The 27,104-nt window shown below is 36.4% G+C and overlaps 2 protein-coding genes across 3 annotated transcripts in view; one reads left to right on the top strand and one right to left on the bottom strand.

The window, feature by feature from the left end:
- lifra (LIF receptor subunit alpha a) overlaps window positions 1-10,706 on the bottom strand; it is a 29,027-nt gene extending 18,321 nt beyond the window's left edge. The window contains exon 1 of the mRNA XM_008418235.3: window positions 10,547-10,706. The gene's annotated coding sequence lies outside the window, so the exon portion shown is untranslated. The remainder of the gene's footprint in view (window positions 1-10,546) is intronic.
- A 1,650-nt stretch (window positions 10,707-12,356) lies between these two features.
- Window positions 12,357-21,103, top strand: cep78 (centrosomal protein 78). 2 transcript variants are annotated; one of them, XM_008418236.2, is made up of 17 exons: window positions 12,357-12,514; window positions 13,788-13,878; window positions 13,983-14,251; window positions 14,332-14,507; window positions 14,970-15,042; window positions 15,131-15,234; window positions 15,376-15,550; window positions 15,664-15,777; window positions 16,065-16,129; window positions 16,220-16,322; window positions 16,868-16,982; window positions 17,132-17,174; window positions 17,299-17,445; window positions 17,599-17,676; window positions 17,840-18,021; window positions 18,805-18,967; window positions 20,232-21,103. In XM_008418236.2, exons 3-17 carry the CDS (start codon window positions 13,990-13,992, stop codon window positions 20,793-20,795), a joined length of 2,364 nt encoding a protein of 787 aa, XP_008416458.1. In that variant the 5' UTR covers window positions 12,357-12,514; window positions 13,788-13,878; window positions 13,983-13,989; the 3' UTR covers window positions 20,796-21,103. The 2 variants fall into 2 exon arrangements, with proteins under 2 accessions (XP_008416458.1, XP_081466878.1); XM_081610752.1 differs by lacking the exon at window positions 13,788-13,878.
- Window positions 21,104-27,104: the final 6,001 nt, after the last annotated feature.

Genomic DNA, 27,104 nt, shown 5'->3' with positions numbered 1-27,104 from the left:
ATGAAAAGTATAAAAAAGAAAGACAAATAAATACTTTTGCCAGGCACTGTTGAAGTCGTCATAATTTAAAACGTAAAGTGGTGGAAGAGGCAGAGTTAATGGCTTTAAAAAGCAAAAGCAGTACTCGGGTAACCTGATTAAAAAGAATTTATACACAGAAAGCATCACTTCTAAGACATGTTCTTGCACCTACAGGTTACACAGGTTTGTTTCCTCTTAGGTTTAATTTAGGGAGTAGGCTGCAGTCTATTCAACCGCTTTCCATTCCCTACAAAGCTCTGTCTGGATGCATGCCAAACCCCCACGCTGGTCTGCCAGGAAAAGGTTTAAATCAGACATGGAAAAAAAAAAAGAAAAGAAAAAAAACACACTGACAGTTGACGGAGAAAATGATGAAACACAAAAGCCTAAGAATACCATTTAAAATGTTTAAATGTTTCAAAAATTCCTCCTTTTTTATAGAAAACAATGGAAGGAGTTATTAAAAACTAAATTTGTTGTTTAAAGTGAGTGCTGCAATGCATGAATACAAGACTAATGGACTTCCTTTCTTTGTTCATGTCGTCTTTTGATCCGTGGGAAGCTATTGGCTTTCCGACTGTACATGTTGAGACATTTGCACTTGATGTTTACTGAGAAATCACCTGCAATGCCAACCTTATCCAGTAAGTTCCCTGTCCGGTCAACATGTGAGAAGCTTCAGGAACGTCCTGACGGCCATGAACGCCTCTAGAGGAAAATTTGAGCTCATATCTGTCGTAAGAGCGGCGCTCGTGATCACCTCTTCTGCTTCATGAATGTTTCATTCCTAGCACAAACACTGATAAAGGTCTTTGTTCTGAAAGTTTTCTGAAATTCTTTGGGGTCCGAGAATGATTTGGATTCGGGTTTTTTTACAAAGATGAACAGCAGATTCTTTGATAGATGTAGCCATTTTGAATCCAACTGACTTAATTTAATTTATCTGTATTATTCCTCCCTAACCTTTATCTGATTTTTAATCAGTCAAATAGGAATTCACTAGGATAAAACTACATAGTATTTGCCAGATTACTGTTCTGTTATAGGAGGGTGATATTTATTTTTATATTATTTCTTCTTTAGATCACTGTAATGTACTTTTTACCTGTGATGCAGAAAACCATTCCTTATTGGCTCCACATGGTAAAAACTTATTCAGCAAGACTCCTGATTGGACCCAACAAACACACGTCTCCTATGTCACTATTTTGGTTGAGGATTATTTTTAGGTTTCATCTTAAAGCCATCTTGTTATTATATCCGACTTTGCTAAAGATTTAATTATCTTTTGTTCCCCAACCTCAAACAGTATTTCAATCCAGGACTGTCCTGTTTGGCTCAATTCTTCAATAAACTAAAATAAGCATCATCACAGAATGATGCTGCCTCCACCATGCTTTAAATGTCATTTCACCAGAGACTACCTAATTGTGGGATTCACTTCTTTTCCCATTGCTCTCCGTTGAGAGTTGCTCTTTAAAACAGAAGCTGAGAACTTTGTACATAAAATTTTAATTAAAATTATGAACATTTCAATAAGATTTAAATTATTTTTAAAATTGTATGTTAAAAAAATATATATTCCAACTTCCATAAATTTATCTTAGCTTATTTTTTAAATTATTTTTTATTGAATTGTTCAGATTTTGAAGTGCTTTTCATATGTAAATAATAACCTAACCTAGAATAAAACGAAGAGCAGATCAGTCCCCTCATCTTTAAAATGCTTTCAGTTATTTTTTAATAATCTAAACTGTTTCAAGATAAATTATTTTACCAAAAACTCTTTTGCATAGTTTGCCTTCATGCTCTTGAGAATGAGCAAACGCTTGTGCCAGACTGATAAGACCTTCATTTGCAAAATAATTTTAATGCCGTCTGTCCGTTTCCTTTTACTGCCTAGATTTGCATTTCTTTGATTTGGTGCATTGCGAATAAGGCCAAAAAGAATAAACTCTAGTTTTCTGTTTGCACGTGAAAAGTGTAAAAAAAAAAAAAAAGATAAATAAATACTTTTGCCAGGCACTGTTGAATTAAAACTATCATCATTTAAAACAATTGTCCTTAGTGACATAAATTGATTACATTTTTCACTAACAAAACATTTGCAATAACAACTTTTGACAACAGAAGATTCATGAAAACTCCTTAGAGGTTGGAGGCAATGCAATAGTGTTATAATGCATAATTCACAACAACACAACCAATGATCCCAGCTGTTCAGCATCTCCCCTTTAGTTTGTGCAGAAAAACGTTTTTATTTTGGTTCACTGAGCATCATGGTCGACCTCAACAATGTAGTCAAAATAGAAAACCGACTGAAAAGCTTCCATCTGAAGGCCTTGGAGCACATCTGTGATCACACTGAGGAAGCACCAGCAGTCATGGCCTAGAGGGAACGCGTGCTCTGGGATTTCACCCTGGTAAACTGAGAGCTTGCAATATGAGAAAGCACTGAAATTGTGCTGGTAACACAATCTGCAGAGAGGCATGCCGTAAACTGGGAGCTTGAAATAAAATTAAAAACAGGCATGTAAAGCCATCATTCTCATCACAGCAGGTCCCAGATGATTTCCCAGGGAACCCCACCTTCTGGCACCAACAGAAAAGCTGCCCATTAACCTTTAACCCCATCTTCCTCAGGCCAGAACCTACAGAGATGAATGTGCAGAAGACAAAGGAAAGATTTGCTAATTAATTCACGAGTAACACACTCGCCAGATACTTTTAGGTACATCTGCGAAATAGTTTGTAACCACAAACAGCCAATTAGTCAGTCACATGACAATAATTTATGGCTGTTGGCACCCATTTGGCGCCAGCAGTCATTAATCTGGGTATTTTTGAAACAAACTGCTGAACTGTTGGGATTTTCTCAAACAACCATCTCTTCAGTTTACAGAAAATTGACGACGAGAACTGCAAAACTGGTTTGAAAGATGGTTAGCTCAAATATCCACTTGTTCCAACTAATCTGTGCAGATCATCATCTCTGAACACACAACAGCAATATGCTCACAAAAACTGCACAAGAGATGATTGGAAAAATGTTGCCTGAGCCATAAGTATGGGGATCTGCAGCAACATTCAGATGGTTGGATCAGAATTAGGTGGAATCACCATGAAAACAAAAGTCCTGCCTTGTATCAACGGCTCAGGCTGCCAGTTGTGAGGTAATGGTGTCGGAGATATTTTATTTTCTTGCACAGTTTGGGCCCCTTAAGGCAGACTGGGTGTAATTACAACATCTCAGCCACTTGAGCATTGTTGCTGGCAATGTACTTCTCTTTATGACCACAGTGTACCCATGTTGTGATTAATGCTTCCAGAAGGATAACCCAAAGCTCAAACCATCCAAGATTTGTGTCTTGAACTTAACAGTAAGTGTGCTGCAGAGGCCCCGCAGTCACCAGATCGTAATCCAATAAAGCACCTTGAGAATTTAGTGAAACATGAGAATCTTATCACTGATCTGTGACCAGCAAATCTGCTGCAGTCAAATGATGTCATCAGATCTCTGCAGGATGATTCCAACACCTTCATGAATCTGTGCCAAAGAACTTGACGCCGTTATGAAGGCAAAACCAGGGCCAACATAGTGCTAGCAAGGTACCCTTCAAATTTAAACCGTCTTTGTCTTTTAAGCTTCTGCACAGTAATTTGAGAACACAAAAGTTCATTCAAACTGAACTACTGGATGTCTTCTGTGACAGAAATGTGGAGCCCACGTGAATCATCTGAAGTCAGGCCATCTTCTTTTCTTTGGTTTAAATGCTGCTTGCTACTTAGTCTCAGCACAAACAGTCCTCTAAAGTCCTGAAAGTAGAGTGTTTCCCAGCACTGAAAGATACATTTCACATCAAGGATGGAAGGAGAGGAATTCAGTTTTCGACATCAACAGCCCTCTCCCTGCACCTCATTGCAAAGCGAAAGCTACATTGTCTCAGCTTGCCCAGTGCAGCAGCTGATATAACGATAAAAATGATAATAATAAGTTATAAATGTTTAGCGTTTGCAGAAGACAAAGCAAAATGTTAAGAGATTACATTTATTCAGGGGAGAACAAGTATTTGAAAAGCAGAATTTCTCTCAACTGTAAATTGTTAGAGTAAACAATCAACGAATATTTAACAAGTTAATAACATTAAGATAAAAAACCGCAGCCCAGTTTGAAATATCATTTATTTCAAAAAGGAGTATGATATAAAATTGAAACATGTAAATGTTGAGAGGCAACAAAAACATCTAGAAGCAGAAGCTGCTTAAGAGGACCAAAAAAAAAAGTTACATGCCAACTCTATCGGTTAGAAACTCTTTGGGACAAACAGATTGTGCTCGGCAGCACAACACAATCTTCTGTGGGAACGGCCCATGGACATATTTGTTTGTAGGGTTCTTTGTTTTCTTTTTATTGGCAGTTTGGTTTTCTCCTCAGACAAGCTGTAGCAGGCCTCAAACATTTCTGCACAACGTAAAAGACGACCAAGCCCGTTACAGTAAACAACCTGAACACTCCTCCCACAGACGGAGACTGTTTTACTGAAATTAGTGAATCAAGTCTATACTGCCTTCTTCAAGTTAATACCGTCTTCTTCAATACATGTGAGGTATTTAAATGGTTCATTGCTGGGTGACAGAATGGAACCCCCCACCCCCAATTTATGATTGCAGCAGTGGTAAACTTAGTCTTATTCTTGTTTAAAGGACAAAGTCAGTAGGATTCATTTCTCAATGCAAAAATAATAGTTGCTGTGGGTGGAAAAAGGTAGAGCCTGGAGATCTGAGTACAAAACCTGGCAGGCTAAATCCTTCATCTACTGCATCTTGAAAAAATAAAAATAAAAAAAAAAGCTTTAAGCATATTTCTTGTTTATGTGTTATTTGAAATTAAATTTAAAAAGAAAATGAATTTAAAAAAACAATTTTAGAATATGAAAAAAAAAAATCTGAAAACCCTGATCAGTTTTAGTTAGTCCAGAAGTAAATCACCCTGATTTACTTCTGGATTAATGAAATGATCACTTGCCGTTTTTAGGATGACATTTTCTTCAGACAGCTCATAAAATTTAACACTGCAAAGCTTAACTGTAATTTTCTCTACATCTCTATGTGCGTAGATTTAAAACTCGTCTCCTAGTGCATCACGTCTGTTGCTGCATGAGGTCTACGATAGGCTTCACTTCCAACAAACCCTGAACTCCTTTAACAATGTTTTCCCCCTAGATGATTTTCCAGCAGCTAAATTTGTGTCACGTCTTTAAGTGCAGCTACTTTCCAGGGATAAATTCACTACAGATCCATTTAAAAAACAACCTAACCAGGTGTTTATAATCTAAAAGCTGAGCCATAAGACACTGAAGAGTCTCATTGCAGCAGTTATTTATGCAACTCAACAGAACAGCTAACCAGATTATCTTAATGTGATTTCTTCATTTCAACATACTTGGCAACAGAAAATCTTTTTATTTTAATTCAGCTTTATGCTTCTGAGTTATTCCACAGTTTGTTTAATATCTAGAGATTTCTGGAAGTTTCACCCCACCCTAAAAAACATTTCTTTCTGCAGAAATTCAGAAGCAAGGCTCAGCATAAACAGAGCTGTTTGCAAAGCTGGGCCAAAAAAAAAACACCCCACAGGCCCCACACAAAGTCGCACTTGTGTTTTAGTTTGTCTGCATCCCAAAAATGGTTTCATTTTCAACTTTGGTACCAACCTGAAAAACTTCAGATCCCACAATACATATTCTACATATAGCCTCTACCTCCAGAGGAATGGGGAAAAAAAGGGGGAAGCGGTAAACAGGGGGGGGAGCAGATTCTGGGAAGTCTCATTTAGAAACTGATAGCTCCACACAAATCAATAACTCTCCATTGGTTAACGGTCCCTGTTCCCGCAGCAATAATATATGTGACCGCAAAATACTGAAACCACAGAGATAATATTATTTAAAAACCAAACAAAATATCAGTGTCTGGATTAATCCTATTTAGAAAGATCAAAATACTTTAAAAACAGAAAAAAAGAAAGAAAGAAAGGAGCACTGTTACCCCTGATGTTACCCATCTGTAAAATATAGTGCAGATGTATTTCTACATAAGAAAAGCTTTCTTTAAATGCAAAGTGCAGGACGGATCAAGACCGTGATGCATTTTATGAAATAACTTCAACTAAAGTTGGTAACCTTAATTAAATCACTGACTGAATCTGTAAAGAGGGGCAAACACTCTTCAGAAATTGATTGAGAACACAAATACGAAGATACAGTTTCAGGTTTATGCAGAAGTAAATATTTGCAATGAGTGCAAATACTTTGGAACCACACAGTGAGCTCAGCTGTTCACCTATCAACTAAATCACATTATGTTTTTAATGTCACTTGAAATTCTATGGAAATTTTAAGCAAAATTTTGAGTAACACTGTTTAGCAAGCTGTAACTACCACACTAGTGCTTAATTTAAGGCTTAGCGAGACTTAATAAGCTCTTGATTAATATCTAGCTAACTTATTAATCACTCTGTTGCACAAGTATAAATCCAAGAGAATTAACAAGGACAAAGTTAATATTGCAAAAGAGTAAAATGACAAAACTGACTGTACTTCAGCCACTGTTTACTCGGACTGACATGATGGGTGGCTCTCCTTTAGTTTCCACTCAACAGCTGCTTGTCTTTTATGGATGGGATTATTTAACTGTCATATTTTTCTGTCACTCGAGTATGGGAAAGTGTTGCAGCTGATATCCAGTTTCAAAATTGCAGTTATTTCATAGAATGATTTTAACAAGTTCAAATTTGAAGACCTTAGTACACCTTGATACTGGCAATGACAAGCATGCCTTTTTTTCTTTACTAAAAATAAAAGTGTCAAATGTATTTGAACAAGCAAAGTGATTAATGAAAATTACAATATGTAATCGCTCATATTTAATTTAATGTTTGGATGTTGCAGCAGCTAAAATACTGATATTAGTAATTAGTCGTCTTTTTATATAATCAGAAACCTATTTGACAGGTTTCATTTACCATCAGAAACTAGGGCTGGACGATGCGGCTTTATACTTATGATATAGACATTTCATATCAGTAATATTTGTTTTTGCTTCAAATATCTGAAATGCTACCAAACTCATGCCATGACTTTTCCCATCCATGTCATTGTTTTCTATTTTTAAGCATCTATGAGGCATGATGTGGAAGTTACTCAACAGGTTGTTGTTAGGCAACCAAAGAGTAAGTGAGTTAGTAGATGATACTCACCTTCCTTATGTTAACTCTATGTGAGAGTTTGAGCAGCTAAAGTCTTTCCTCTGCCTACATTTCCTAGAATGCTGTTTGGTTCTGGGTTGAAGTTCAGTGAATATTCCATCAGATACAGAATATATCTTAACATCACAATATTTTGACTCTTTTTTTTTTTTTGTCCAGCCCTATCAAAACCACTCATTTCATCAACATTCACAATCTCTTATTTTCTTCAGCCAAACACAGACAGGCTTCAAATCAGTTCTCCGCCTTCGCTCGGGAACTCTATCATTACACCGTCATTCAAGAACCACTACTACCAAATAAGCGCACAGTGACTCTAGTGTACTATAAGAGAGGGAGTATAACACAGACTGAAAGTCACTGCTACTTAAGCTTGACCCTGTGAAGAAGCGAGAAGAAGACGGGAGGCTGTTTTTCACTGAGAGAATCAGTGAAAAACAGGGAGAGCGTCCATGTGAAATGCCGGCGCCCTGACCTCAGTGGAAAAAGGACATTCAGTCTTCTGTGTGTAGCTTTTGGAGCTGAACCAAACAGCGTTTCCTTCCTTCCTCGCTCAAATTCCCTGTACTCATTGATGAATGCAAATCTTTGGAAGCAACAGGAAACGCTAAATAAAAAATATTAACAAAAGTAATAGACGATTTATTTTTAATCTAGGCAGCACAAACCTGGTATGGTGACTGGTTGAAACAAAACAGAAAAACAACAACAAAAAGAAAGAAGGAATTAATAAGGCAGACTGGACTAGGTTGAATATTACTGTTCTGTAAGTAGGGAGTTTATTTTTATATAGTGACTAATACTGTGACTTTATTTGCAGGAGCAGGTACTAAGAAAAGACAACCTGATGCTTCTTGTACAAACATGTTCTGTCTCAAAAAAATACATATATTTTTGTTTTCAAATTATAACATAAATATGTGATCCGTAAAAAATGGAAAGTGATACAACACCCCAGAGGTTACATAACTGTTCACTGTACAAGAAGCATTTTAAGATGGTTGCAGCTGGTGAGGTGTATATTTAAATGACCAGAAACATTTCTTAATTAAACTGGGTTTATCTCAAAATGAAACGAAAAGAAAACTACAAATATTGACAAGCTTAGGAGCAGAATAATTGATCATTTGTTTTAGGTAAAAAAGTTGGAGTCCTATGGATTCCATTTTATTTTTTATCTTCATTTATATAAAGTCTTCTCTCAATATTTTACAATTTAAATTCCATTTTAGGAGGCAACTGTATTTGTTTTAGACAAATTATACTAAGCCTAAATAGCTGTTTACAGTCAGTCCAGACATACAGTATTTCCAGACACTAACTCTTAATGACGTAACATGTATTTAGGCACCATATGCTAAGCCAATTAACAATTTAAAATATGGGGAATGTTAATCTTAGACAGTCCAGCAGTTTTCTTCATTTTTCAGAAAAGAGATAAAGCCCAAACAGAATATTGTATCAAATTTCAGTCCACAATTTTTTTGTAAAACTGTTGGCATGTCAATGCAGGTTTTGACTGATTCTGATTTTAAAGGACATGAGATGAATATTTTGCAGTCTTCCAACCCTGCCTGGTTAATAAATACTAAGATGAAATCTTAAGATCAGAGTCAATGTCATGCCACGTGTGTGAGATAACTGGGTTTAGTTATGTTTTAAATCAAAACTATAACAATATTTTTTATTTCAATGCATCTTTAATGCATGCAAATTCTTTTTCAATTCGTTACCTCTCCATCATTCCTCTGCCTTTGTTTTTAAACACCTCATTGACTCTGAGAATTGATAATAGTCTTCATTTTGTAACAGGGTCCACTTTGAAACGGGTTGCAACACCGTTTGGTAGTATTTACGCAAGATCTGTTTACTAATGGAAATTTTGAGTTTCTGACCCGACAGTTCCTGGTCAGGGAAGATATTATGTTTAATGAACAGCTCAATGTGATGTGTGGATAATTTTTCAGATGACTGTGTAGATGGCAAGTGTATCAGAGATGGACAAGAAGCTGAGTGCGAAAAGCTGGTGGAAAATCTTGAGTTTGAAGAAAACAAAGAAGATAATAGATTTAAAATGAAACAGTCTTATTTTAAACCATATTTCTATCATGAGAGAAGAAGTGGAGGAGTACAAATAACTCAAGTGTTCACACGAACAGACGTAACTGGAGACTCCACAGGCAAGTTGTCAAGAAGAAGAGACAGAGCAGACTGTATTTCTTTAGGAAGCTTAGATCCCTCAGTGTTTGCAGATTCTACATATATTCTGTAAGTGTGTTGAGGAAAATGTAATATATTTTGACATCATCTTTTGGGTTAACAGCATCAGAGTCAGGGATTTAAAGAGACTCAACAACCTGATACCAAAGGCTGGTTCTGTTCTAGAGACGACTGTGAGACATCCGGAGATCTTAGCACAAACAAGGATTCTTCATGAAATCAATAAAATTATTGCCAACTCTGAGCATCCTCTTCAAGAGATTGTTATAAAACTGTGTCTTCAGTAAAAGGCTTCTCCTCTGCCGCTGTAATAGAGACTGCTACAGGAGATCCTTCCTGTCCACAGCCAACAGCATCAACAACAACATAAAAAAACTTGGATAATATACAGTTACATTTAATTTCCCACTGGGATCAAAAACGTATATATTTCTCTAATTATTCAACCACACAATATTTTCATTATAAAATTGTATATTAAAGCTGTTCTGTCCTATTCCAGTCCGTCAGTCGCCTTACAGTCGTCCCACCGAGGGGTCCCAGCAACAGAAAAAAATAAATAAAAGGCTTTAAAATATTACACATCGTACTCGGTGCCCCGTTAATGACATTATGTGAACTATTTCAATTATTAAAATTATACCATTTATAAATAAATGTTTTTTTAAATGGCAGATAAGAATGAAGTACATCATCCCAGGACGCTTTTTACTAGCATTAGCAGCAGGAGAGCGTGACATAACCAGCGAACAAGAAAACAACAAACACCGAGTCTACATACTGAATGTAAATTACCTACTATTATAAATGTCAATCTTTATCACTCACAGACTGAGTAAAGAACCGATTTGAACTAAATTTAAAGTGACTTCAAAGGTAATCCTTCACGCAAACGAAGGCCAAGTGATATGTTTGGAAAACACTGCCGCTGCTAGCCAGAGCATCGGGGCCACGCCACTGACCACAAAGTCCGTACGGTTTAGCTAACCTGTTACGTTAAATTTGGTAGAAAATAAAAATTAATAACAACATAATTACCTTTGATTTGGGAGGAGATCAGCGATAAAGCCCTTTGGAGGATATATTTAGTACTACGAGCGTCTTATGGACGCTGTGTTTCTTCCCTCGCGATTCGCCTATTCGGTTTGACTATTCCCAATGCCTGTCCAGACAGTGGGCTGCTGGTATTTCTGGAAAACAGCGGAGCATCGGAATGATTGACGTCCTCACCAGCCAATCAGCTTTGAGGAAGACGTATTTCTGCCCTTCCCCTCTACACCGCCCACTCACAGGGAAAAGGGGCAGCCCTACGTCACGATAAAAGATCGGGGGCTTTCATAGGGTGGGCTAGAAGGGATTTTAACCTTATCAGTCATCAATCAATTTTATTTGTATAGCAGATTTCAGGAACAAGGCAGTTCGAAGGTCTTCACAGGGTGGACTGGAAGGGATTTCAACTTTAACAGTCATCAATCAATTTTATTTGGATAGCAGATTTCAGGAACAAGGCAGTTCAAAGATCTTCACATCATGAAAAACAATACAAAGTCAAAAGTCACTTTACCGTCCACAATTGTGAACAAAGATTACATTTTGATGAGTGCAATTATCAAAATCATCAATACACATCAAATATGTCAGTCAATGTTTCATTTATGATGGTTAAAAAGCAACTCTGAACAGGTAGTAAGGCTTTAAAGGAAATCGTGGTTTCAGCTGTTTTGCAGTTTTCTGGAAGTTTGTTCTAGATTTTTGGTGCATGGAAGCTGAATGCTGCTTCTCCATGTTTGGTTCTGGTTCTGTGGATGTAGAGCAGACCTGAACCAGAAGACCTGAATGGTATGGAAGGTTGATACAACAACAACAACAACAACAACAACAACAACAACAACAACAACAACAACAGATCTTTGTGGTGAAAAGCCATTCAGGGATTTATGTAACAATTTAAACAAGAATAATTCAGGAGTTAACAAGGCACTATAACTAACAAATTACAAGTAAGAATTTTTAAAACAATTCAAAAAACATGTACATTTTTCAATTTTAAATGATGTCAAATCAGCAATTGTGAAATTCATTTGGGAGAGATAAAACAATGGGTGGGCAACAAAATTTTTGTCTATGTGCCTCCCTCCATAGATGGAGAGAGAGATTGAAATTCAATTGAATCCAAAATTTATGTTTGCAGATTTGGAATACGACTACCAGACATAATTCAAATTTTTAGCAGAAAGACAAACAGAAAGTCGAGAGACAAGCCCAAGCCTTGACTTTATTGATCCGAACTGTTCACACAAAGTTCATGGAACTGAGTTCGCAAGTTTCCGTTTACCTAGTGGCTTCTTGCAAGTGATGTTGAAAGTTTTTTCACATAATTAATTAGGGTTATTATATTTACAAACTTGTAATCTTCATCTATATTTCAATACAGTAGTATTGTACTGCATTGAAATATACAGTAAAATCCAATTAAAACATGGATTTTACTTCTCAACAAAAAAACTGCATGACATGAATTCATAAATCACTTTATCTGCAACCTAATAGTTAAACTTGAACAAGAAAAAAAAAACTTGTAGCCATTAGTGTAATTATGTTGTGGGCTTTTAAAAAAGATATTTTATGATGTGGGCTTTTAAAAAAGATATTTGGATGGACAAATTATTAAAACTAGCTTTTCTTTTCCAAGAACATATAATAAACAATTTCTCAGTTCTTTATCATATTTGATCCACGTTTTAAAAGCCATTGCATTAGCCGGTTTCATGCAAACATTTCAGCTTTTCTTCTGAATCGTCTGAGCTTCATCTGCGCCGATAGGTGGCAGCACCTGCTGATTGGAGATTTTCATATAAGAGGAAGTGGGCGCTGACGGAGCAACAGCGCCACTTTTGAGCTCGTCATTAACCGTTATAAACACACCGTAGAGATGGTAAAGAAACCAGCCTCAACACAACTCTAGAGTTATGTCTTTTCGATAGAGTCTCCAGACATACAAATAAGGTATATAAAATTTTTTATTAGTACTTTATATGACTTACAAATGCATGAAATTCAAGAGTTTTATGGGCTTGTCAACAGTAGAGACGGTTGCTAGGAGCTCAGTTTAGCTAACCGATGGCAGAATCGAAGCTTCTAAAATGTTGCAAAACCTGAAAAGAATATATATTTTTTAATTTGACAAAAGGAAACATTGACGATTATCTTCAAGTTAAACTCTCTATCTATTTATCTTTAGTTAATTTAAATGAAGTCTTTTAATTCTGAATTTGTCTTTAAAAGGTTATCATTATGGTGTCAGTTCATATGTTAATACCGATCATGGCAGTTTTCTTTCGGCAAATAATGTGAAAGATTCATTTAAATGTTAACTGCAATGCCTCAAAAACTTTTCAATTAGCACAAGTGCTTTAACTCCCTTCTCTAACTTTACAAACGCATAACCTAAAACGAATTGAATAACTTAATTTTCCATGTTTAAAGACACAATGAGATTGAAGCTTCATGCCAACCGAAACAGAAATTACTGACACAACAATTTCAAACTCACACACAGAAACTTGTAGTGTATGCAGATTATCAGTTAAAAACACTGCAGCAAATATAAAAATAAATAAACTGGAACCTAAATACATTTCCTTACAATCATTTGATACTAGAACAAAAATAGTGGAAATTATTAAAGGTATTTGCTCTTATTTTCATTCGCAGTTCTTTGTCAATGTCAATTCAACCTAAAATATAAAATCAGCATGCAGGACTTTTTGAATTTAAGATATTGTCTAACATAAAACTAGGAAAGTAGAGCACATCATGTCATTGGCTCCACGATATTCAGAGAATAGACTAGTAGAAATATTTTTGTTCATTTATAAATCACTGAACGGATGTTGTGTTACATTTTTATTACATATAGCACTTTCAACGGCCTTGTTGTTGAAAGGTGCTACATAAATAAACTTCATAAAATATTACATTAAAATGGTAAACAATAAGCAGAGAACACCGTCTTTCTTGTCCTACGCTGTTCTGTACAGCTCTGTATTCAGTACTTTTAACTATTAACCTATAGTCTATTGAGAGTAATCAATGTTGCATAGTAAATGTCCCACAGTGCACCTACTTGCACATATATTTGAATAAAAACACAACCAGACCCAATGAGATCATGAAGTCACTTTTGCTTTTTGGTTTTATTTGTAAATCATTTTTAAAAATGTTGTGTCTTTTTCCTGATTTTATATGTTTATTATTATTATTTTTTCTGTCTTTTTAGAATGAGAGGTGCTTTGATCTGGTTCAAGAAATTTGTTCCTGCATATTCTTACAGTGACTGTTAAACGAATCATAAGTTGGTTTGAATCGAGGTAGAAAGTGTTTGCTACTCTTTAAAGTCACGGTTGTTCACACATATGCTCTTTTCCAAAAAAACCTCATGTCTTTTTAAATCTTTATTTATTTTGTTTTCTAGGTCAAAGATGGTTCAAAACAGTGCTCAGATTCGACGGCAAGGTCCTCATGACTTCTTGGCGTACTATGAGTTTTTATGTGCAAAGCAGGACTCAGTTCCTCTCAATGCTGTAAAGATAAGCTTAGACAAAGGAATGCTGGACTTTAACGGAGACAAGATGAAACTAGTGGACTGGCTGCCTATCCTCGACTCTATATCCATCAACAAGCACCTGCATCACATTGCAATAAGCAGCACATTTCAAGGAGGTCTAGCTTTTTCAGATTCAGGTAAAAATGTCAATGACTTTAAAGCAATAACCATTGTATCTTAAATGTTTCACTTATTTACTTCAATCGAATTATTTCAGATATAAGTTACGGTAAGTATGGCAGCAGGAGGAAGATCCCGCCCATTTGCTCCAAGGACATGACATTTAAACTATGTAAGGCTCTGAGAGAGTGTCTCACTGTCTCTCCCTGCCTCAAGACTCTGCATCTTCACGGACTTCCTTTGAGAGAGAGGGACCTTATTACTTTAACAAAGGTAAGCACAGCCTACAGCAGTAATTTAATCGGCCTTTAATTCACTTATTGATATCGGTACAATACTGGAAATTTGTTTGCATCAACAACAGGAAGTCAGTTTTGCCTCCATTGGCTCTGATCAGTGGTCGGCAACTTTTGCATCAATTAATTAAAATTGTCAAAACTACAAATTATTACAGTTTTTTTAAGTTCACTAATGCACCCACCAGAAACATGTGCTTTTGTTCACTTTATGGAGTTTAGTAAAAGTTCCAACATTTACATCATGTGATTTAGAAATGAAGATAAACTTCCAATTTACTACCTTTGTCAGAGATCCTGCAGCAGATTTCTGTCCCCAGCACAAACTGTAAAGAAAAAGAAAAATCTTTATCTGCCTGAAAAAACATTTAGAAAAAAAGTTAAACACCTGTTTCATGTAAGAGTAGAAATATTAAGTTTTTCTTGTCTGTGGTTCCAGGGTTTGGCACAAAGCTCTTCCGTGGAAAACGTTTCTCTGGCTAACTGTCCCATCTCTGATAACGGCTTAGAAGGTATGTATTGTATATTCTTACCTGTAGCACAAATACATGTTTTTCTTTCAATTCATTCTATACATGAATATGTTGTATCTCGTTTCAGTCATTTGCCAAAGTGTGAAATATTCTACAAGCATTAGATCAGTGGATTTCACTGGATGCAATCTAACCTGGATAGGAGCGGAGCACATGGCCAATATCATCAAGGTGTAAAATTTGACTTTCTAACTGCTATAATTGTAGTAAATTAGCATTTTAGCTAAGGTAAATGTAGCCACATATTATTGTAGATCCAGAATGCATGTGAGAAATATTTGTACTGAAAAAAGGACATTGTATTTGTTTTAGCACCAGGCAATGCAGAGACACAGCGCTGCGTGGGCAGAGTCCCTGAGGTATCGACTGCCTCAGTTCGATGTAATGAGCGGCCTCCGTCGCATCACTTTAAACGGAAACTCTTTGATCGGGGATCGCGGTGCTGCTGCTCTAGCACATGAGCTGACTGAGGATCTGTGGGTTAAAGGTTAGTTGGGATATGTTGATTAAAGAAGAAGATAAACACATTACTTGAAGTTTTTTTTAGTTCCTGTTTATTGGATTTTGCTGAAAGTTTTTTGGTTTTTGTCCCTTGAACAGCAGTGGATCTACAGAAGTGTGGTCTGTCCAATGAAGGAGCTCGTCGTTTGTTAGAAGCTCTGAAAACGAATTCCTCTCTGTGTGTGTTGGATGTCCGCAATAACCCTTTAGTTGGTAAGACTGTCCATAATTCAAGTCCTGCAAAAATCTTCATATCCATCGTCCACTTAAATGTACAACCTTCATTGTAATTTATTTAGATTTTATTTAAAAGAATGTATTAAGAAATATGTCGTGGAATGAAGATGCCTTTGTATTTAGCCGACAGGGTTTGAGTAGAAATCAACGTCCCTAACTTTAAAAGATTTCACGACGGATTGTTTTGCCCTTCACCTGTAGATGCAGAATTGTTCTGATTTAAAAACAACTGAGCATGCTCCCCAACTTTTATTCCTTTACAGACAAAGTTTTAATTAAAACTGTGATCGAGAAAGTACTAATGATCGCTAAGGGACAATCATCCGAGGTAACACTTTGTGGTATTAGCATTCACAGTGTTTTAAAGTACAAATTACTATTTTAAGTTGATAATTTATTTTCTCCTGTTGTACTGCAGTACTGCTGGATAAAACCAACTAGCACAGAGTCACAAAAAGCGTCTGGGCCAAAAAGAGGAGTCATACCCGTTACAGTAAGACGAAGATCAACATACAGGAAAGGTATATGTGTATGCACATTTAGAAAAATCTGGTTGTGTTCACCAAGGAACAATACATGTTTGTGGGAACAGGCAAACACCAGCATGATATCTTGTACTTTAAATGGTTGAAGTTACCAACTCATAAAGGTTTGTTTTTAGCTTAAATAGTTCTGTTTTGTCGGCAGGCTCTGTTACCCACACAGACCGTTTCATTATTCTTAAAAGCTTTCTAAACTGAGTTCAATTTCTTATTGGTCATTTTTATTTCCCTTGTTGGCAGGTGTAAAATTACACTTGATGATAATTTTCTGCTTCATGACCTTCCCTATATGTAATTACCAGCTTCTTGGTTCATTCCCGTGATTAAGTTAATTGGTAAAATTATCCACTGAAAAAACCCATTTAATTTCTGATGACAAATATAGATGACCTCTTGGGTATTTAGAGTCTTTCACATTTACAATCCACAATATAGTTTTATGAGGGATTTGTGCTTTTTTGTGCATTTGGTTACATACATAAATTAAGGCATTAAACCCTTCTTTTGTTCTTTTGCTCCTGCAGCTTCTCTTAAAGGAAACTCCGGAGGTCAGAGTTCAGCTGTTGCTCAGCCCAAGAAGCTCTCTTCTCGCTCCAGTATGATTCCATGGCGTGCTGCTGCACGAGCTGGACGCCAAAGGTGCGGCGATGTGAGGAAATCTGTCTTTTTTTGGTTGCACGGTTTTTGGCTTTAGATCTAGTGGAAATTTTGAACAGCAGAATAAATCCTACAATAAGTTTTAAGGATTAAATGGATACTTTAATTTGCCTTTGATGCTTTTCTTTCAGAGGTCTTCCTCCTGGCGTTACAGTCTTAAACCAGAGCTTTGAGGTGAGGTTCCCTTTGATTATGGACGGTTAAAAAATTGGTCAAACTCCTTACAGTAATCCAGGGTTAAGGATTACATCTGATCTGTTGTTCCACTGTAAAACATGCTTCCTACTTGCTCCTATAGGGTGCGGCGGCAGTCGAAGTGACTGTGGAGTCAGACTTAGAGGACGAGGACAGTGAAAGTGAAGAAGTGGTGGTGGAAGTGGGGGAGACGTCGTCTTCTCTTGGAGCCACGGACAGAATAACTGGACAACAGTATGATCGCATTCAGGTCAGCAACCATAACTGTTTAGAGAAGTAAAAGAATCTGGGGCTATAAAATAAAACAAGAATAAAATCTTGTTTTATTCCACATGATTTTGGAGCCTATTTGTCTTACTGAGAGTCTCTGCAGGTTGACTGTGGTTGTATGTTTGCCCTGCAGATGGAGCTAAAGGAGTGCCGTCTGAGTTTGGCAGCGGAGCGCAGGGCTCGACTAAGAGCAGAGTCCAGGCTCAAGGAGGTAGTTGGATCTTTAAATCAAGACTTCAGTTTCGTCTGTTTTGACTTTATTTTCAATAATGTTTTGGTTTTAAAAATGCTTCACAATCTTTGAAATGCAGAATTTTCTTGCATTACTTTACCGGTTTTTCTCAAAGATGCAGACATCTTTCATTTCTTCCCAGTGCGAGTTGGAAAAGGGCTACCTTCGTGATGCCAACCGTTCGCTGTCTGAAGCTCTAGGAGCTCCTGGCTCTGGATCAGCACTTCGGACTTTCAGCTCTCTTGAAGACGAGTCAGTCCTGGAGAGCATCGAGAACTCATTCAACAAGTTCCACGCCTTCCTGGATCTCCTCAAGGATGCAGGGTGGGTTTTACTTTGATCCACTCCAGATTATGAGGGAGTCAGAGGAAGTCTTTATTTGTAGAACACCTTTGATGGACAGCAAAACAAATAATGTTAACACACAAACAGAAGAAGGTAGGCATGAAAATACTGATGTGTGCCGTTTCTAGAGGTGATGATTATTTGAAGGAGTTGTGATGGTAAAGAAGTTCTAGAGATAACAAATTCTAAAATCCTGACTAGTGTTAAAAATTAAACAGATTGTAAGGACTAATAAAAAAAATCACCAGAAAGAGACAATCTACATTTTATTCAACTTGTTTAAAAGTCAGTCCATCATGAAGAGCAAAGTAAATGTACAATATATATAATTATTTAAGTTCATCATTAAGCCAAGCTGAAAGAACGCTGCAACAACAGATAGGGTTGACCTAAAAGAAGGTTTTATTAGTCTTCAGCTTACTTTTACAAACATCATTGGTCTCTGATGCTGTCTGGTAGCAGGCGGATCCAGTTTAATGGCCATAAAATAAAACACACTGATTTATTTTTTTTTTACTATGAGGAATTATGAAACTATCACTAATCCAGTAAAATAATGTGCACATTTGTGGGATTTAGACCACTAATGGCTTTGAAAATCTAAAACACTTTAAAGTCAGTTCTAACACACAGGTGTCCAGTGGAGTTGACTTTGAGATTATTATTAGCTTTGTTTTACATGGAACAGAAAGCAGTATTGCAGTATTTTTTTTTTACTTCCTGGTTATAAAAGCATCTGCGGATCTCTTTCCTTATGTTCAGCCTTGGCCAGCTGGCATCAATGGCTGGGATCAACACCTCCGATTTCCAGCCTCTTGGAAAACCTCAGCTGTCCTCTACAGTGGGACCACGGCAGGAAGGTGCCGCCTCAACGACCACAGGCCAGTTCAGGGATGTTCAAGCACAGTCTCATAACGCTTCTTTGGTGAGGATCTGGGAACAGCATGTTTTCATCTGCAGTAATAGCTACTGGGTGGTGCTTGTCTTAAAACTGTTGCGTGTTATTTTAAAATGAGTCACATTCCTTTTATATTAGAAACAGGGGAAAAGCACTGCGAGAACCTTTGTGCTGTTTAATTACCGTGCTGTAATTATGTTTGCAATATGTTAAAATTGTATATAATGTTCTGTTAAAATGTTTTTAAAGTATGCAACCTGGAATGTTTTTATTTATGGACTTAAATTCCCCAAACCATTTAGGTTCACCATTCCTGCCAACTGTGTGTGTTTTCACGCCATGCGATCCAAAACTGGGCTGATTCTGAGAGTGTGCCTCCTACTGCAGGAGTGTTGCTGCCTCAGAGTCCAGTTTGAATTTAAAAACCAGAAAAATAAGACAATAAAATGTCAATATCAGATCGTTTTACATCAGTTAAAAGCTGATGTGATTTTAACAAATGTGATTTTTTACGCGGCAATACATGGCCAAATTACTTTGATCATATTGACAGATTCATATTCAACTTTACACATTAAAATGTAATGCTAGTTGTCAAATGATGCTGTCACTCTTAAATGTCTGTTTGTAAACGGGTATGTAAGGAAGCTCAGCCAACAGCATAGCTGGTTAGTTTTGCAGCAGGGTGAACGCCCATCTGCTGCCACTGGGCACGTCTGTGAGAAGACAGAGCAGACAAACAAAACACAGAAGTTCCCATGTCAAAGAAAAAGCATGGAGTTCATAAACACATAGAGAGAACATAAAGTTATTGGAAGCAGTAACTCAGCTGACTGCCTCATCCAGGAAATGGAAACACTTTCATAAAGTAGAAAAAAATAAAACAAAGTTAATGGCAGCAAAATCCGCCGATAAACCATAATTGGATTGGATGTGGACTATTAATATTAGGGGCTTTATATATAAAAAGGAGAATTATATGATAAGGAATTGATGACCTATAAATTATTATCTATTGACAAATTACACATAAGTTGACTAAATCATTATATAAATAGGACCTAATTAGAATGTATGTAATTGAATTCAAACCTGTTTATATTTTTGGATGCATTTAATCTTATTTCTGTTTATAAATTGGATCTGTTGTGAAGTTCCTTAAGATGAATTTTGTCGTGAACTGTTCCCAGTTGAAACAATGTGGACGGATCTGCATTCTTACATGGTGCGGATTTGTTACCATGGCGATATCGTCATTAGGTCTAAACTGTCATTGCTTGTTTTATTTCAGGCAGGTAGAGAGACACCTATTCCTCCTGGTGCAGCAGCCTTCTTTCCCCCTTGTTGGCCTCCTTCCTTGCATAAAGACAGATTAGTGGATGTGACCTTTAATCACACTGGATTAGACACAGCAGTCCCGGCGCTGCCTGGAAAGGAGGAGCCGCATCAATATTTTCGGCCTGATACGCAGCCCGACTCCGGCTCTGAGCACAGCCAGAAGTCCTTTGACAATTTTCCTTTTGGTAAAACCTTCCAGTCTCAACCAAGCAGGCAGGAGATGGAGACCAACTCCAACAGAAGCAGCAGTTACCACGGAAACGGCATAAGCAACAACTCCATGTATAGTAGAGAGTCTCAGAACAACAGCACCCACGGAGGCTTCCCTGACAGTCTCAGCGAGATTATGAGTGACAAGGGAGAGTCTCTGGGATCAGTGGGGTCAGTGAGCAGTGGGAACAGGAGGCTGATGTTTGGTCAGCCGGGGTCAGAGGGATCAGAGGGGTCGGAGAGAGGAGCTTACTCTCTGAATCAAATCGGATCTCTTGGAGGTCAGTCAGTTGATAAGTTCTTGTGATGTTACATGGAAATGTAATAATCCTACTTTGTCAGACTTTTCTGTAACTTATCTGTTTTGTACTGGTTGAAACATTAGTACGGAAACTGGTGGCCTTTCAATTTTTTTGTAAGACAATATCAGGAGAGTAGCTTTTTTTAAGAGACTGAAGTTGAACCAGAGAAGGTGTGGCTCTTGCTTTTTAGTGTACGATTAGAAATATTTAGCAAAGTAAGAGTAGATCCCTGGGCTTCCAAATCAACACTACCTCAGTATAGTGTTTGTATCTGTGCTGTTCCAGTAATCTAATAAAATGCTTGCCTGCTTTATTTTCTCTGTTGGCCTAATTATTTTCTCTTGAAATTAAATAATTTAGTTGTATGTGTTTAAAATATCTGTTTGGTCATTGTGATATGCATCTTATGTTGTACAATTTAATAAAAAATGTTGGTTAAAATATTTGGTTTTTGCGTTTTTGAAGTCATTGTAAATCTCAAAAACTGTTTTCTAGAAGAGGTTTTTCTTTTATGTGATCAATACTGTGAGCCATTGAGAAACTAAATATTAAAATATTGATGCTGCTGGTTTTTTTTCCATCTAACAGATTGTTAAGCTTTACGTTTTGTGTCTGTATCATGAGGACACGTCCACCATGGCTCTTTAAAACGCTCAAAAGTGTTAAAATTTCCTTGTCAAATATCTGGCATTTCAGAGAAAAGTGAAATGACCACAGCACAGATGTTGTTGGGTAAAGTCGAACGCAGTGTTCTTTTGGACCGAACATGATTCATTACTGTGACCGCACAACACGAGTAGAGTCCAGAAAAATAATCCCTGCACAAGAAACAAAGCACAAACAGCTCTGCTAACCAGCTTTTTCCTCCAACTTCTATCCTCAAGATAGATTGTTTGGGTCTTTATGGATCAGATTAGCGCAGGATAATTCTGCAAAGTTTTGACTTTCATAGTTGAATAAATATTCAGGGCACACTTTTCTAGATTTTCTATTTGTAAAAAGATAAGAAAAGAACATCATATGTAATTTCTCTGTTAGCCTCACAATTATGTATTCATGTTGGTGTAATATATAAAATCACAACAAAATAAAATGTTCTTTTTTGTAATGTGGTTAAAACAGAAGAATGTGTAAAAGAAATGAAAAATAAATTACACCCACAACAAAACAGACTTCACATTTGTCATTGTTTCAAAAAAAGGTTTTTCTCTTTTATAAATAAAAAGATGTAATACAAATGTATTTGTATTACATTTGCAAATAAACTATAGGTGTTTTCAAAGCAGACATAATATGCAGCCAACACTGCTAATTTTATTAGCTGACCTTTAATTAGGCAATGCATAAATTCTTGGTTGTTTATGCAACATAACCAACTTGATCTAAAAGCAGATTGTGGTGCAGAGTTGAAACTTGTTCTGTGGCTCTTTCATTTTTAAGGTAAAAACTGGTTGTTTTTTCTTAGCTGTGAGCTAAGACCAGTTGTTCACACATGAATATAAATCAGTTATGAGGAAAATGAGAAATTTAGGTTTAATCACATTTCGATCATTGACCTTCCCTGATTCGTCTTTATATTTCGATGGTTAAAAGCTACATCTCCCATATTTTTAAAGAAAAACAATACACTTCAGAATATTAGATGAATTCTACATGATTGCAAGACTGTGGTCTACACTTTAAATCTTGTTCTGATCCCAGATTATGTTTCTCGCAAATAAAGTTTGTCATATGGATTTCAGATGAAAACGTGAAAAAATTAAGTAAAAAAAAACCCTAATATAAACTTTGACTGAGTGAAAATGAAATATTAAGGACACAAGTACTGGCATTATTTTGTTTATCCAGTTTTGCTTGAAGGTGAGAGTTTAGTGAGTTTAATGTTATTAAAATGCAAAAGTGCACTGCCAGACTTTTATTATGTGTAATAAAAATAAAAGAAAACATGCAGCTTTTGAACAATTTGCTGTATAAATGACAGCTCCACTATCAATGTACTGAGGCCACTTTGATAAAGCAAATGATCAAAGCTCTTATGACCTTATATAGGGTTCTACAACACTGGCTCATTGTTACTATCAGCACAACTGTCTACTTTGCACTTTCAGTCTCTGCATCGTCGGGGCTGAATCACAAGTTACAGTAGGAAAACAATAAAATAATCATGTTTTATAGCATCTACCTGAACTATCCCCACAGACGGAGACTCTATGCAGCTTTAGGCAGCAATAACACGACTAAGACGGAAAGGAAATTTCCACCAAAAACAACAGTAACAACAAGGCAGATGCGTTTCAACATACAACGTCACACCAAATATTTAAACAAACCTTTGTCGCTACTAAACTTTGTTTAGGGACCAGCAATGATATCTATCAAGGTCAGCATGTTGCAGTTATTCTGCAGTGGGGTTTTTCCATGCATAGAAGAAGTAAATAAGCAATAGAGAACCGGATCAAAAATCAAACTCTTGGAATGTTTTCATCTGAATCTCAGAGACCTCAAATAAAAAAAACAAAAGTGTAATCATGAAAACAAGCATTTTCCTGGTGACTGTTCAGGTCAAATAATGAAAAGGCTGTTTTAGATCTACCAAGCCATTTAAAAGTTTTTGAAATCTGGATTTTATGTGACAGATAAACCCAGAGTAGAGCATAATTTGCACACTAGCCCTAATGCTTGTGAAACTGACCTCACAAGCTTTCTAAGCATCTTCATGTGTGGAGTATCACTGAGCTATGAAGCCGTCTGTGCTCTCAAAGTGTGAATTGTTTGATGAAATATGCAAACCTGTCTTCACTGAAAAGACAAAGTAAAAGGTTCCCCACCTCAGCGGTTTGAATTTTTTTTTCCAGTTTAATCTGTGATCCTGTGATTGGTTTAGTTTTAAACTGCAGAGGTCTTCTCGAAACAGCGTAATGCTTCTTCAGGCATATGCAGACGTCTAATATTAGAGAATAATACTGAGATTTGGCATCTTAAAGAGGTCTAATTAAATGTCATTGATGTGCACTGTGGTGTTTATAGGCTTTTGTTCATTGTGACCATTAAACAGAACAGGTCTGTCCTGCATCAGAAATGCAAAGTCATTCAGTAAAACTGTTAGAACTTGACACCGTGCTGCGCCACTGGCAAGGACTGGCAGTTTCTCTCAACTCCTGTTCTTCGTCCATAAAGTACAAAGTAGATACCTGATGCATAAAAAGTTTGTTCATTGTTGGGAACATTATAGCTGCTATTATGTTGAGGGAAAAAAGTGGATAAATCTTCTAAATTTAAAGGTATGTAGTCTTAATAATCAGTACTTATTTGTGTGGTGGTTTGGAAAATCTCTTTTTATGTCTGTGGATTTCCAAAACACACCAGCTGGAGTTTACACTTTATTGGAAAAATGTAAATAAGAATCACAACAGAGAAATATACCCCACGTGTCTTAAGAGTTTAAGGAAGTACTCCTAAATTATGCAACAGCCATCTGGACCTGAGCCCGCCATGGCTGGCTGAATGTGGAAGCAAAAAGAACATTTCTGCTTTGTAATGATGACTTTTATGAAACTACTGTAGTTTACCAGTTGAGAGTAAATGACACCAGATAAATCTGCTTTACCAAACATTTAAAGGGGCAGTAATATAGCCACATAAAATCAGTTGATGTGATATTGTTAAAATATATTCACAGTTTATCTTCACATGCATCTCTCATAATGAATAAATGTTTAAAAATATATATTTTGTTTTCAATTAAGGATTTTGCTGTAGTAATAAAATATTATTTATTTTATAGCTTAAAGACATTTTCCTTAATCTTCACTTGAAATAAGATAAATAGTAAAATTATAATGATTATATTGCCCCATTTGTTGGTGTAACATTATTATTAAGGGATGCATGTATTTGTTTAGTTCAAACTGAATTTTATATCCACTATACCTGACTTTAATTTAGCGTTCACTGTTTAAGTTCAGTTTGCATTAATTCTATCAACTAAATCCCCACAATATTGGAAAATGCTATTTTCCCCCTTATTTCTAAGAATTCAGCACAGGAATAGGAATCAACGCCATAATTGTTGGAGAGATTTTCTGGGATCTTGTGTAACTGAAACGGAAGTGTTTGGTCATAATGATCATTATTATGTTTATTAATGAAAAAAAGAGGCAAGCCTGATAGCCTGAGAGCACTAAATATGAAGTACAGTAGATACAGGTGCACACAGTAAATAGATCATGGTGAATAGACTTGGGTGAATATTTAACAACTTCTCAAGACATCAAACAAGAAGTGAAAACAAGGGCAGAGGTTGATCTTCCAATTGAGCAATAATTATGTAATAATAATATATACCACCGAATCAGAAAGAAATTGCTTCAGGACAACAAAGTCAATGTTTTGGAGTAAGCAGAAACCTGAGCTCTCAGAGTAATTTATGAACAAACTGACTTTATTGCATTAAATCTGTCAGGAGAAATGTGCCAAAATACCAGAAAGGAAAGTTTCAGAGGCATAAACAAAACGCCTGTCACACATATGCTCCACATGATACAGTTAAAAGGCAATTTTGTCAAATACTATCAAAATGTGAGTACGATTCTGAATTTGAAGAAAGAACAATGAAACACATCTTTCGCATTTAGCAAATAGAAATAATTGTGGTAATCCCGACTGACGTAAAACAAAACGTTTAGTCCTTTCTAATGTCAAATGGTGAGAAAGAGAGTCATCTGTCTTCAACTTGTAAGCAAATATCTGGTATCAATTGCATCTGCAAAATATTAAAGGTTGATTTTATACCAGCAGCTCAGCATATTTTTGCTAATGGTGACTTGTCACCGACCAATGTCGACACTTTACTGTTGTTTTATTGATGTATTAATCTTTTGAAAAGCCACACGTGGTCAGTAAATCAACTAGTTAAACATCAAATTGGGTCGTCAGATGAAGATAAGTGTCCTGTGGATAAGACTGCATTCAGTCTGGCTCCTAGACATGCCTGAGCAATCAAGACGGTCACTTAAGAGTTGCATAACTCTGGCTGTAGTCCACTCCATGGTTGACCTGGTACAAAGAAAGATCTGGGAAAAATCACCTCTTGGTGATGTTGTGAAATGTTGCAGAAATAACATTTATGTTTAACCAAATATTGGATTTTTGCTTGACTTTCTATAACCTTATAAACAAGCTGACAGTTAAAAGGCACATAGAGATACACATTAGAGTAATGAAAGAAAAAAAATTTCTAATAGCACATTGATCTACAGGTCAGGTCAAAAGTTCATTATTTTTATTATTTTTAGGCTCATATCTAAATGTTTTTTTTTTCAGGTCACAATGATTACATGAAAGACATTTTTTAATTAATCTGAAAAAAGATTAATTAAATCACAGAATTTTTGTAAAATGGTGGAGAGGTTTGAAAACTACAATGACTGAAGAGTTGTCTCCTCTCCGTCAGCAGCGATCAAACGGTGTCAAGTTTTGTTGTCTTTGGGGCTTCCTGAAACAGCAAACAGGTATGAGGTGACAAAACAAACCAAGGCTTCTGTGGCTGCGGAAGCAAAAACTCAGATGTGGGAGGAACGCGGTGATGCTGTTGTTATAGCAAGCCATAAATGCCACAATTCACATGATGGTGCTCGGTGATGTGAGATGACATTCAATGACCTGAATAAATGACCAAATTTTCCCAGTTCGATAAGTCTTACAGAACATTGTAAAAAAAAAAAAAAAAAGCAGCATTTTGAGAAGGTTTTTGCCATACTTTATGCCAGCCTAAGTCACATATAATTTTTTTATGTGTGTGAATTTTTAAACAGATATATGGTAAAAGTGGTGATTTGTGGCACTAACTGGTTTCCATAATTTGCAGTTTCAGAACCGGTCAAAGTCTCTCCCATGGAGAGGCAGTTTAATTTTCCTCCGTGGTGTGACTGGACTAAACCTTAGATATGTTGAGAAGCTCCATCATCCAGAAGAATATTTTTGCAGCTTGAATATAGTTATTCAAAGTGAGATGGTTCATGTGTCTCCTGGCAGCTCCCTCTGGAGGAACTTGACATTCAAACTTTACCGTGATCCCAAACACACATCAAATATAAAACAAGCTGAGATTAAGCTTCTAGAAAGGCTTTCAAAATCCTGACTACAACCACAGTGAAGTGATCAAGAACTTTCATTTAATTGTGCCACAAAAAAGAAGTCAAATATCCACCCAGAAACAAGCTAAAAGTTTCTTAACCACAGAAACTGCATTGGGTTGAGGTGCAACCCAACAGTGAAGTGGCAGTAATTCCAATAAAATGCTACTAAATATAAAG

The sequence above is a fragment of the Poecilia reticulata genome, chromosome 9 (genome assembly GCF_904066995.2).
Source record: "Poecilia reticulata chromosome 9, P_reticulata-male-v2, whole genome shotgun sequence".
In the NCBI taxonomy this organism is placed as follows: domain Eukaryota; kingdom Metazoa; phylum Chordata; class Actinopteri; order Cyprinodontiformes; family Poeciliidae; genus Poecilia; species Poecilia reticulata.
Note: the sequence above shows the minus strand (reverse complement) of the source record. Positions and strands in the feature narration are given on the sequence as shown.

Excerpts from the sequence above, each read along its gene's own strand:
- cep78 (XM_081610752.1), top strand. The coding sequence starts at position 13,990 with ATGGTTCAAAACAGTGCTCAGATTCGACGGCAAGGTCCTCATGACTTC. Across the intron at positions 14,508-14,969 it reads ACCTTATTACTTTAACAAAG|GGTTTGGCACAAAGCTCTTC; the intron begins GTAAGCACAGCC and ends CTGTGGTTCCAG. Across the intron at positions 16,130-16,219 it reads CTAAGGGACAATCATCCGAG|TACTGCTGGATAAAACCAAC; the intron begins GTAACACTTTGT and ends GTTGTACTGCAG.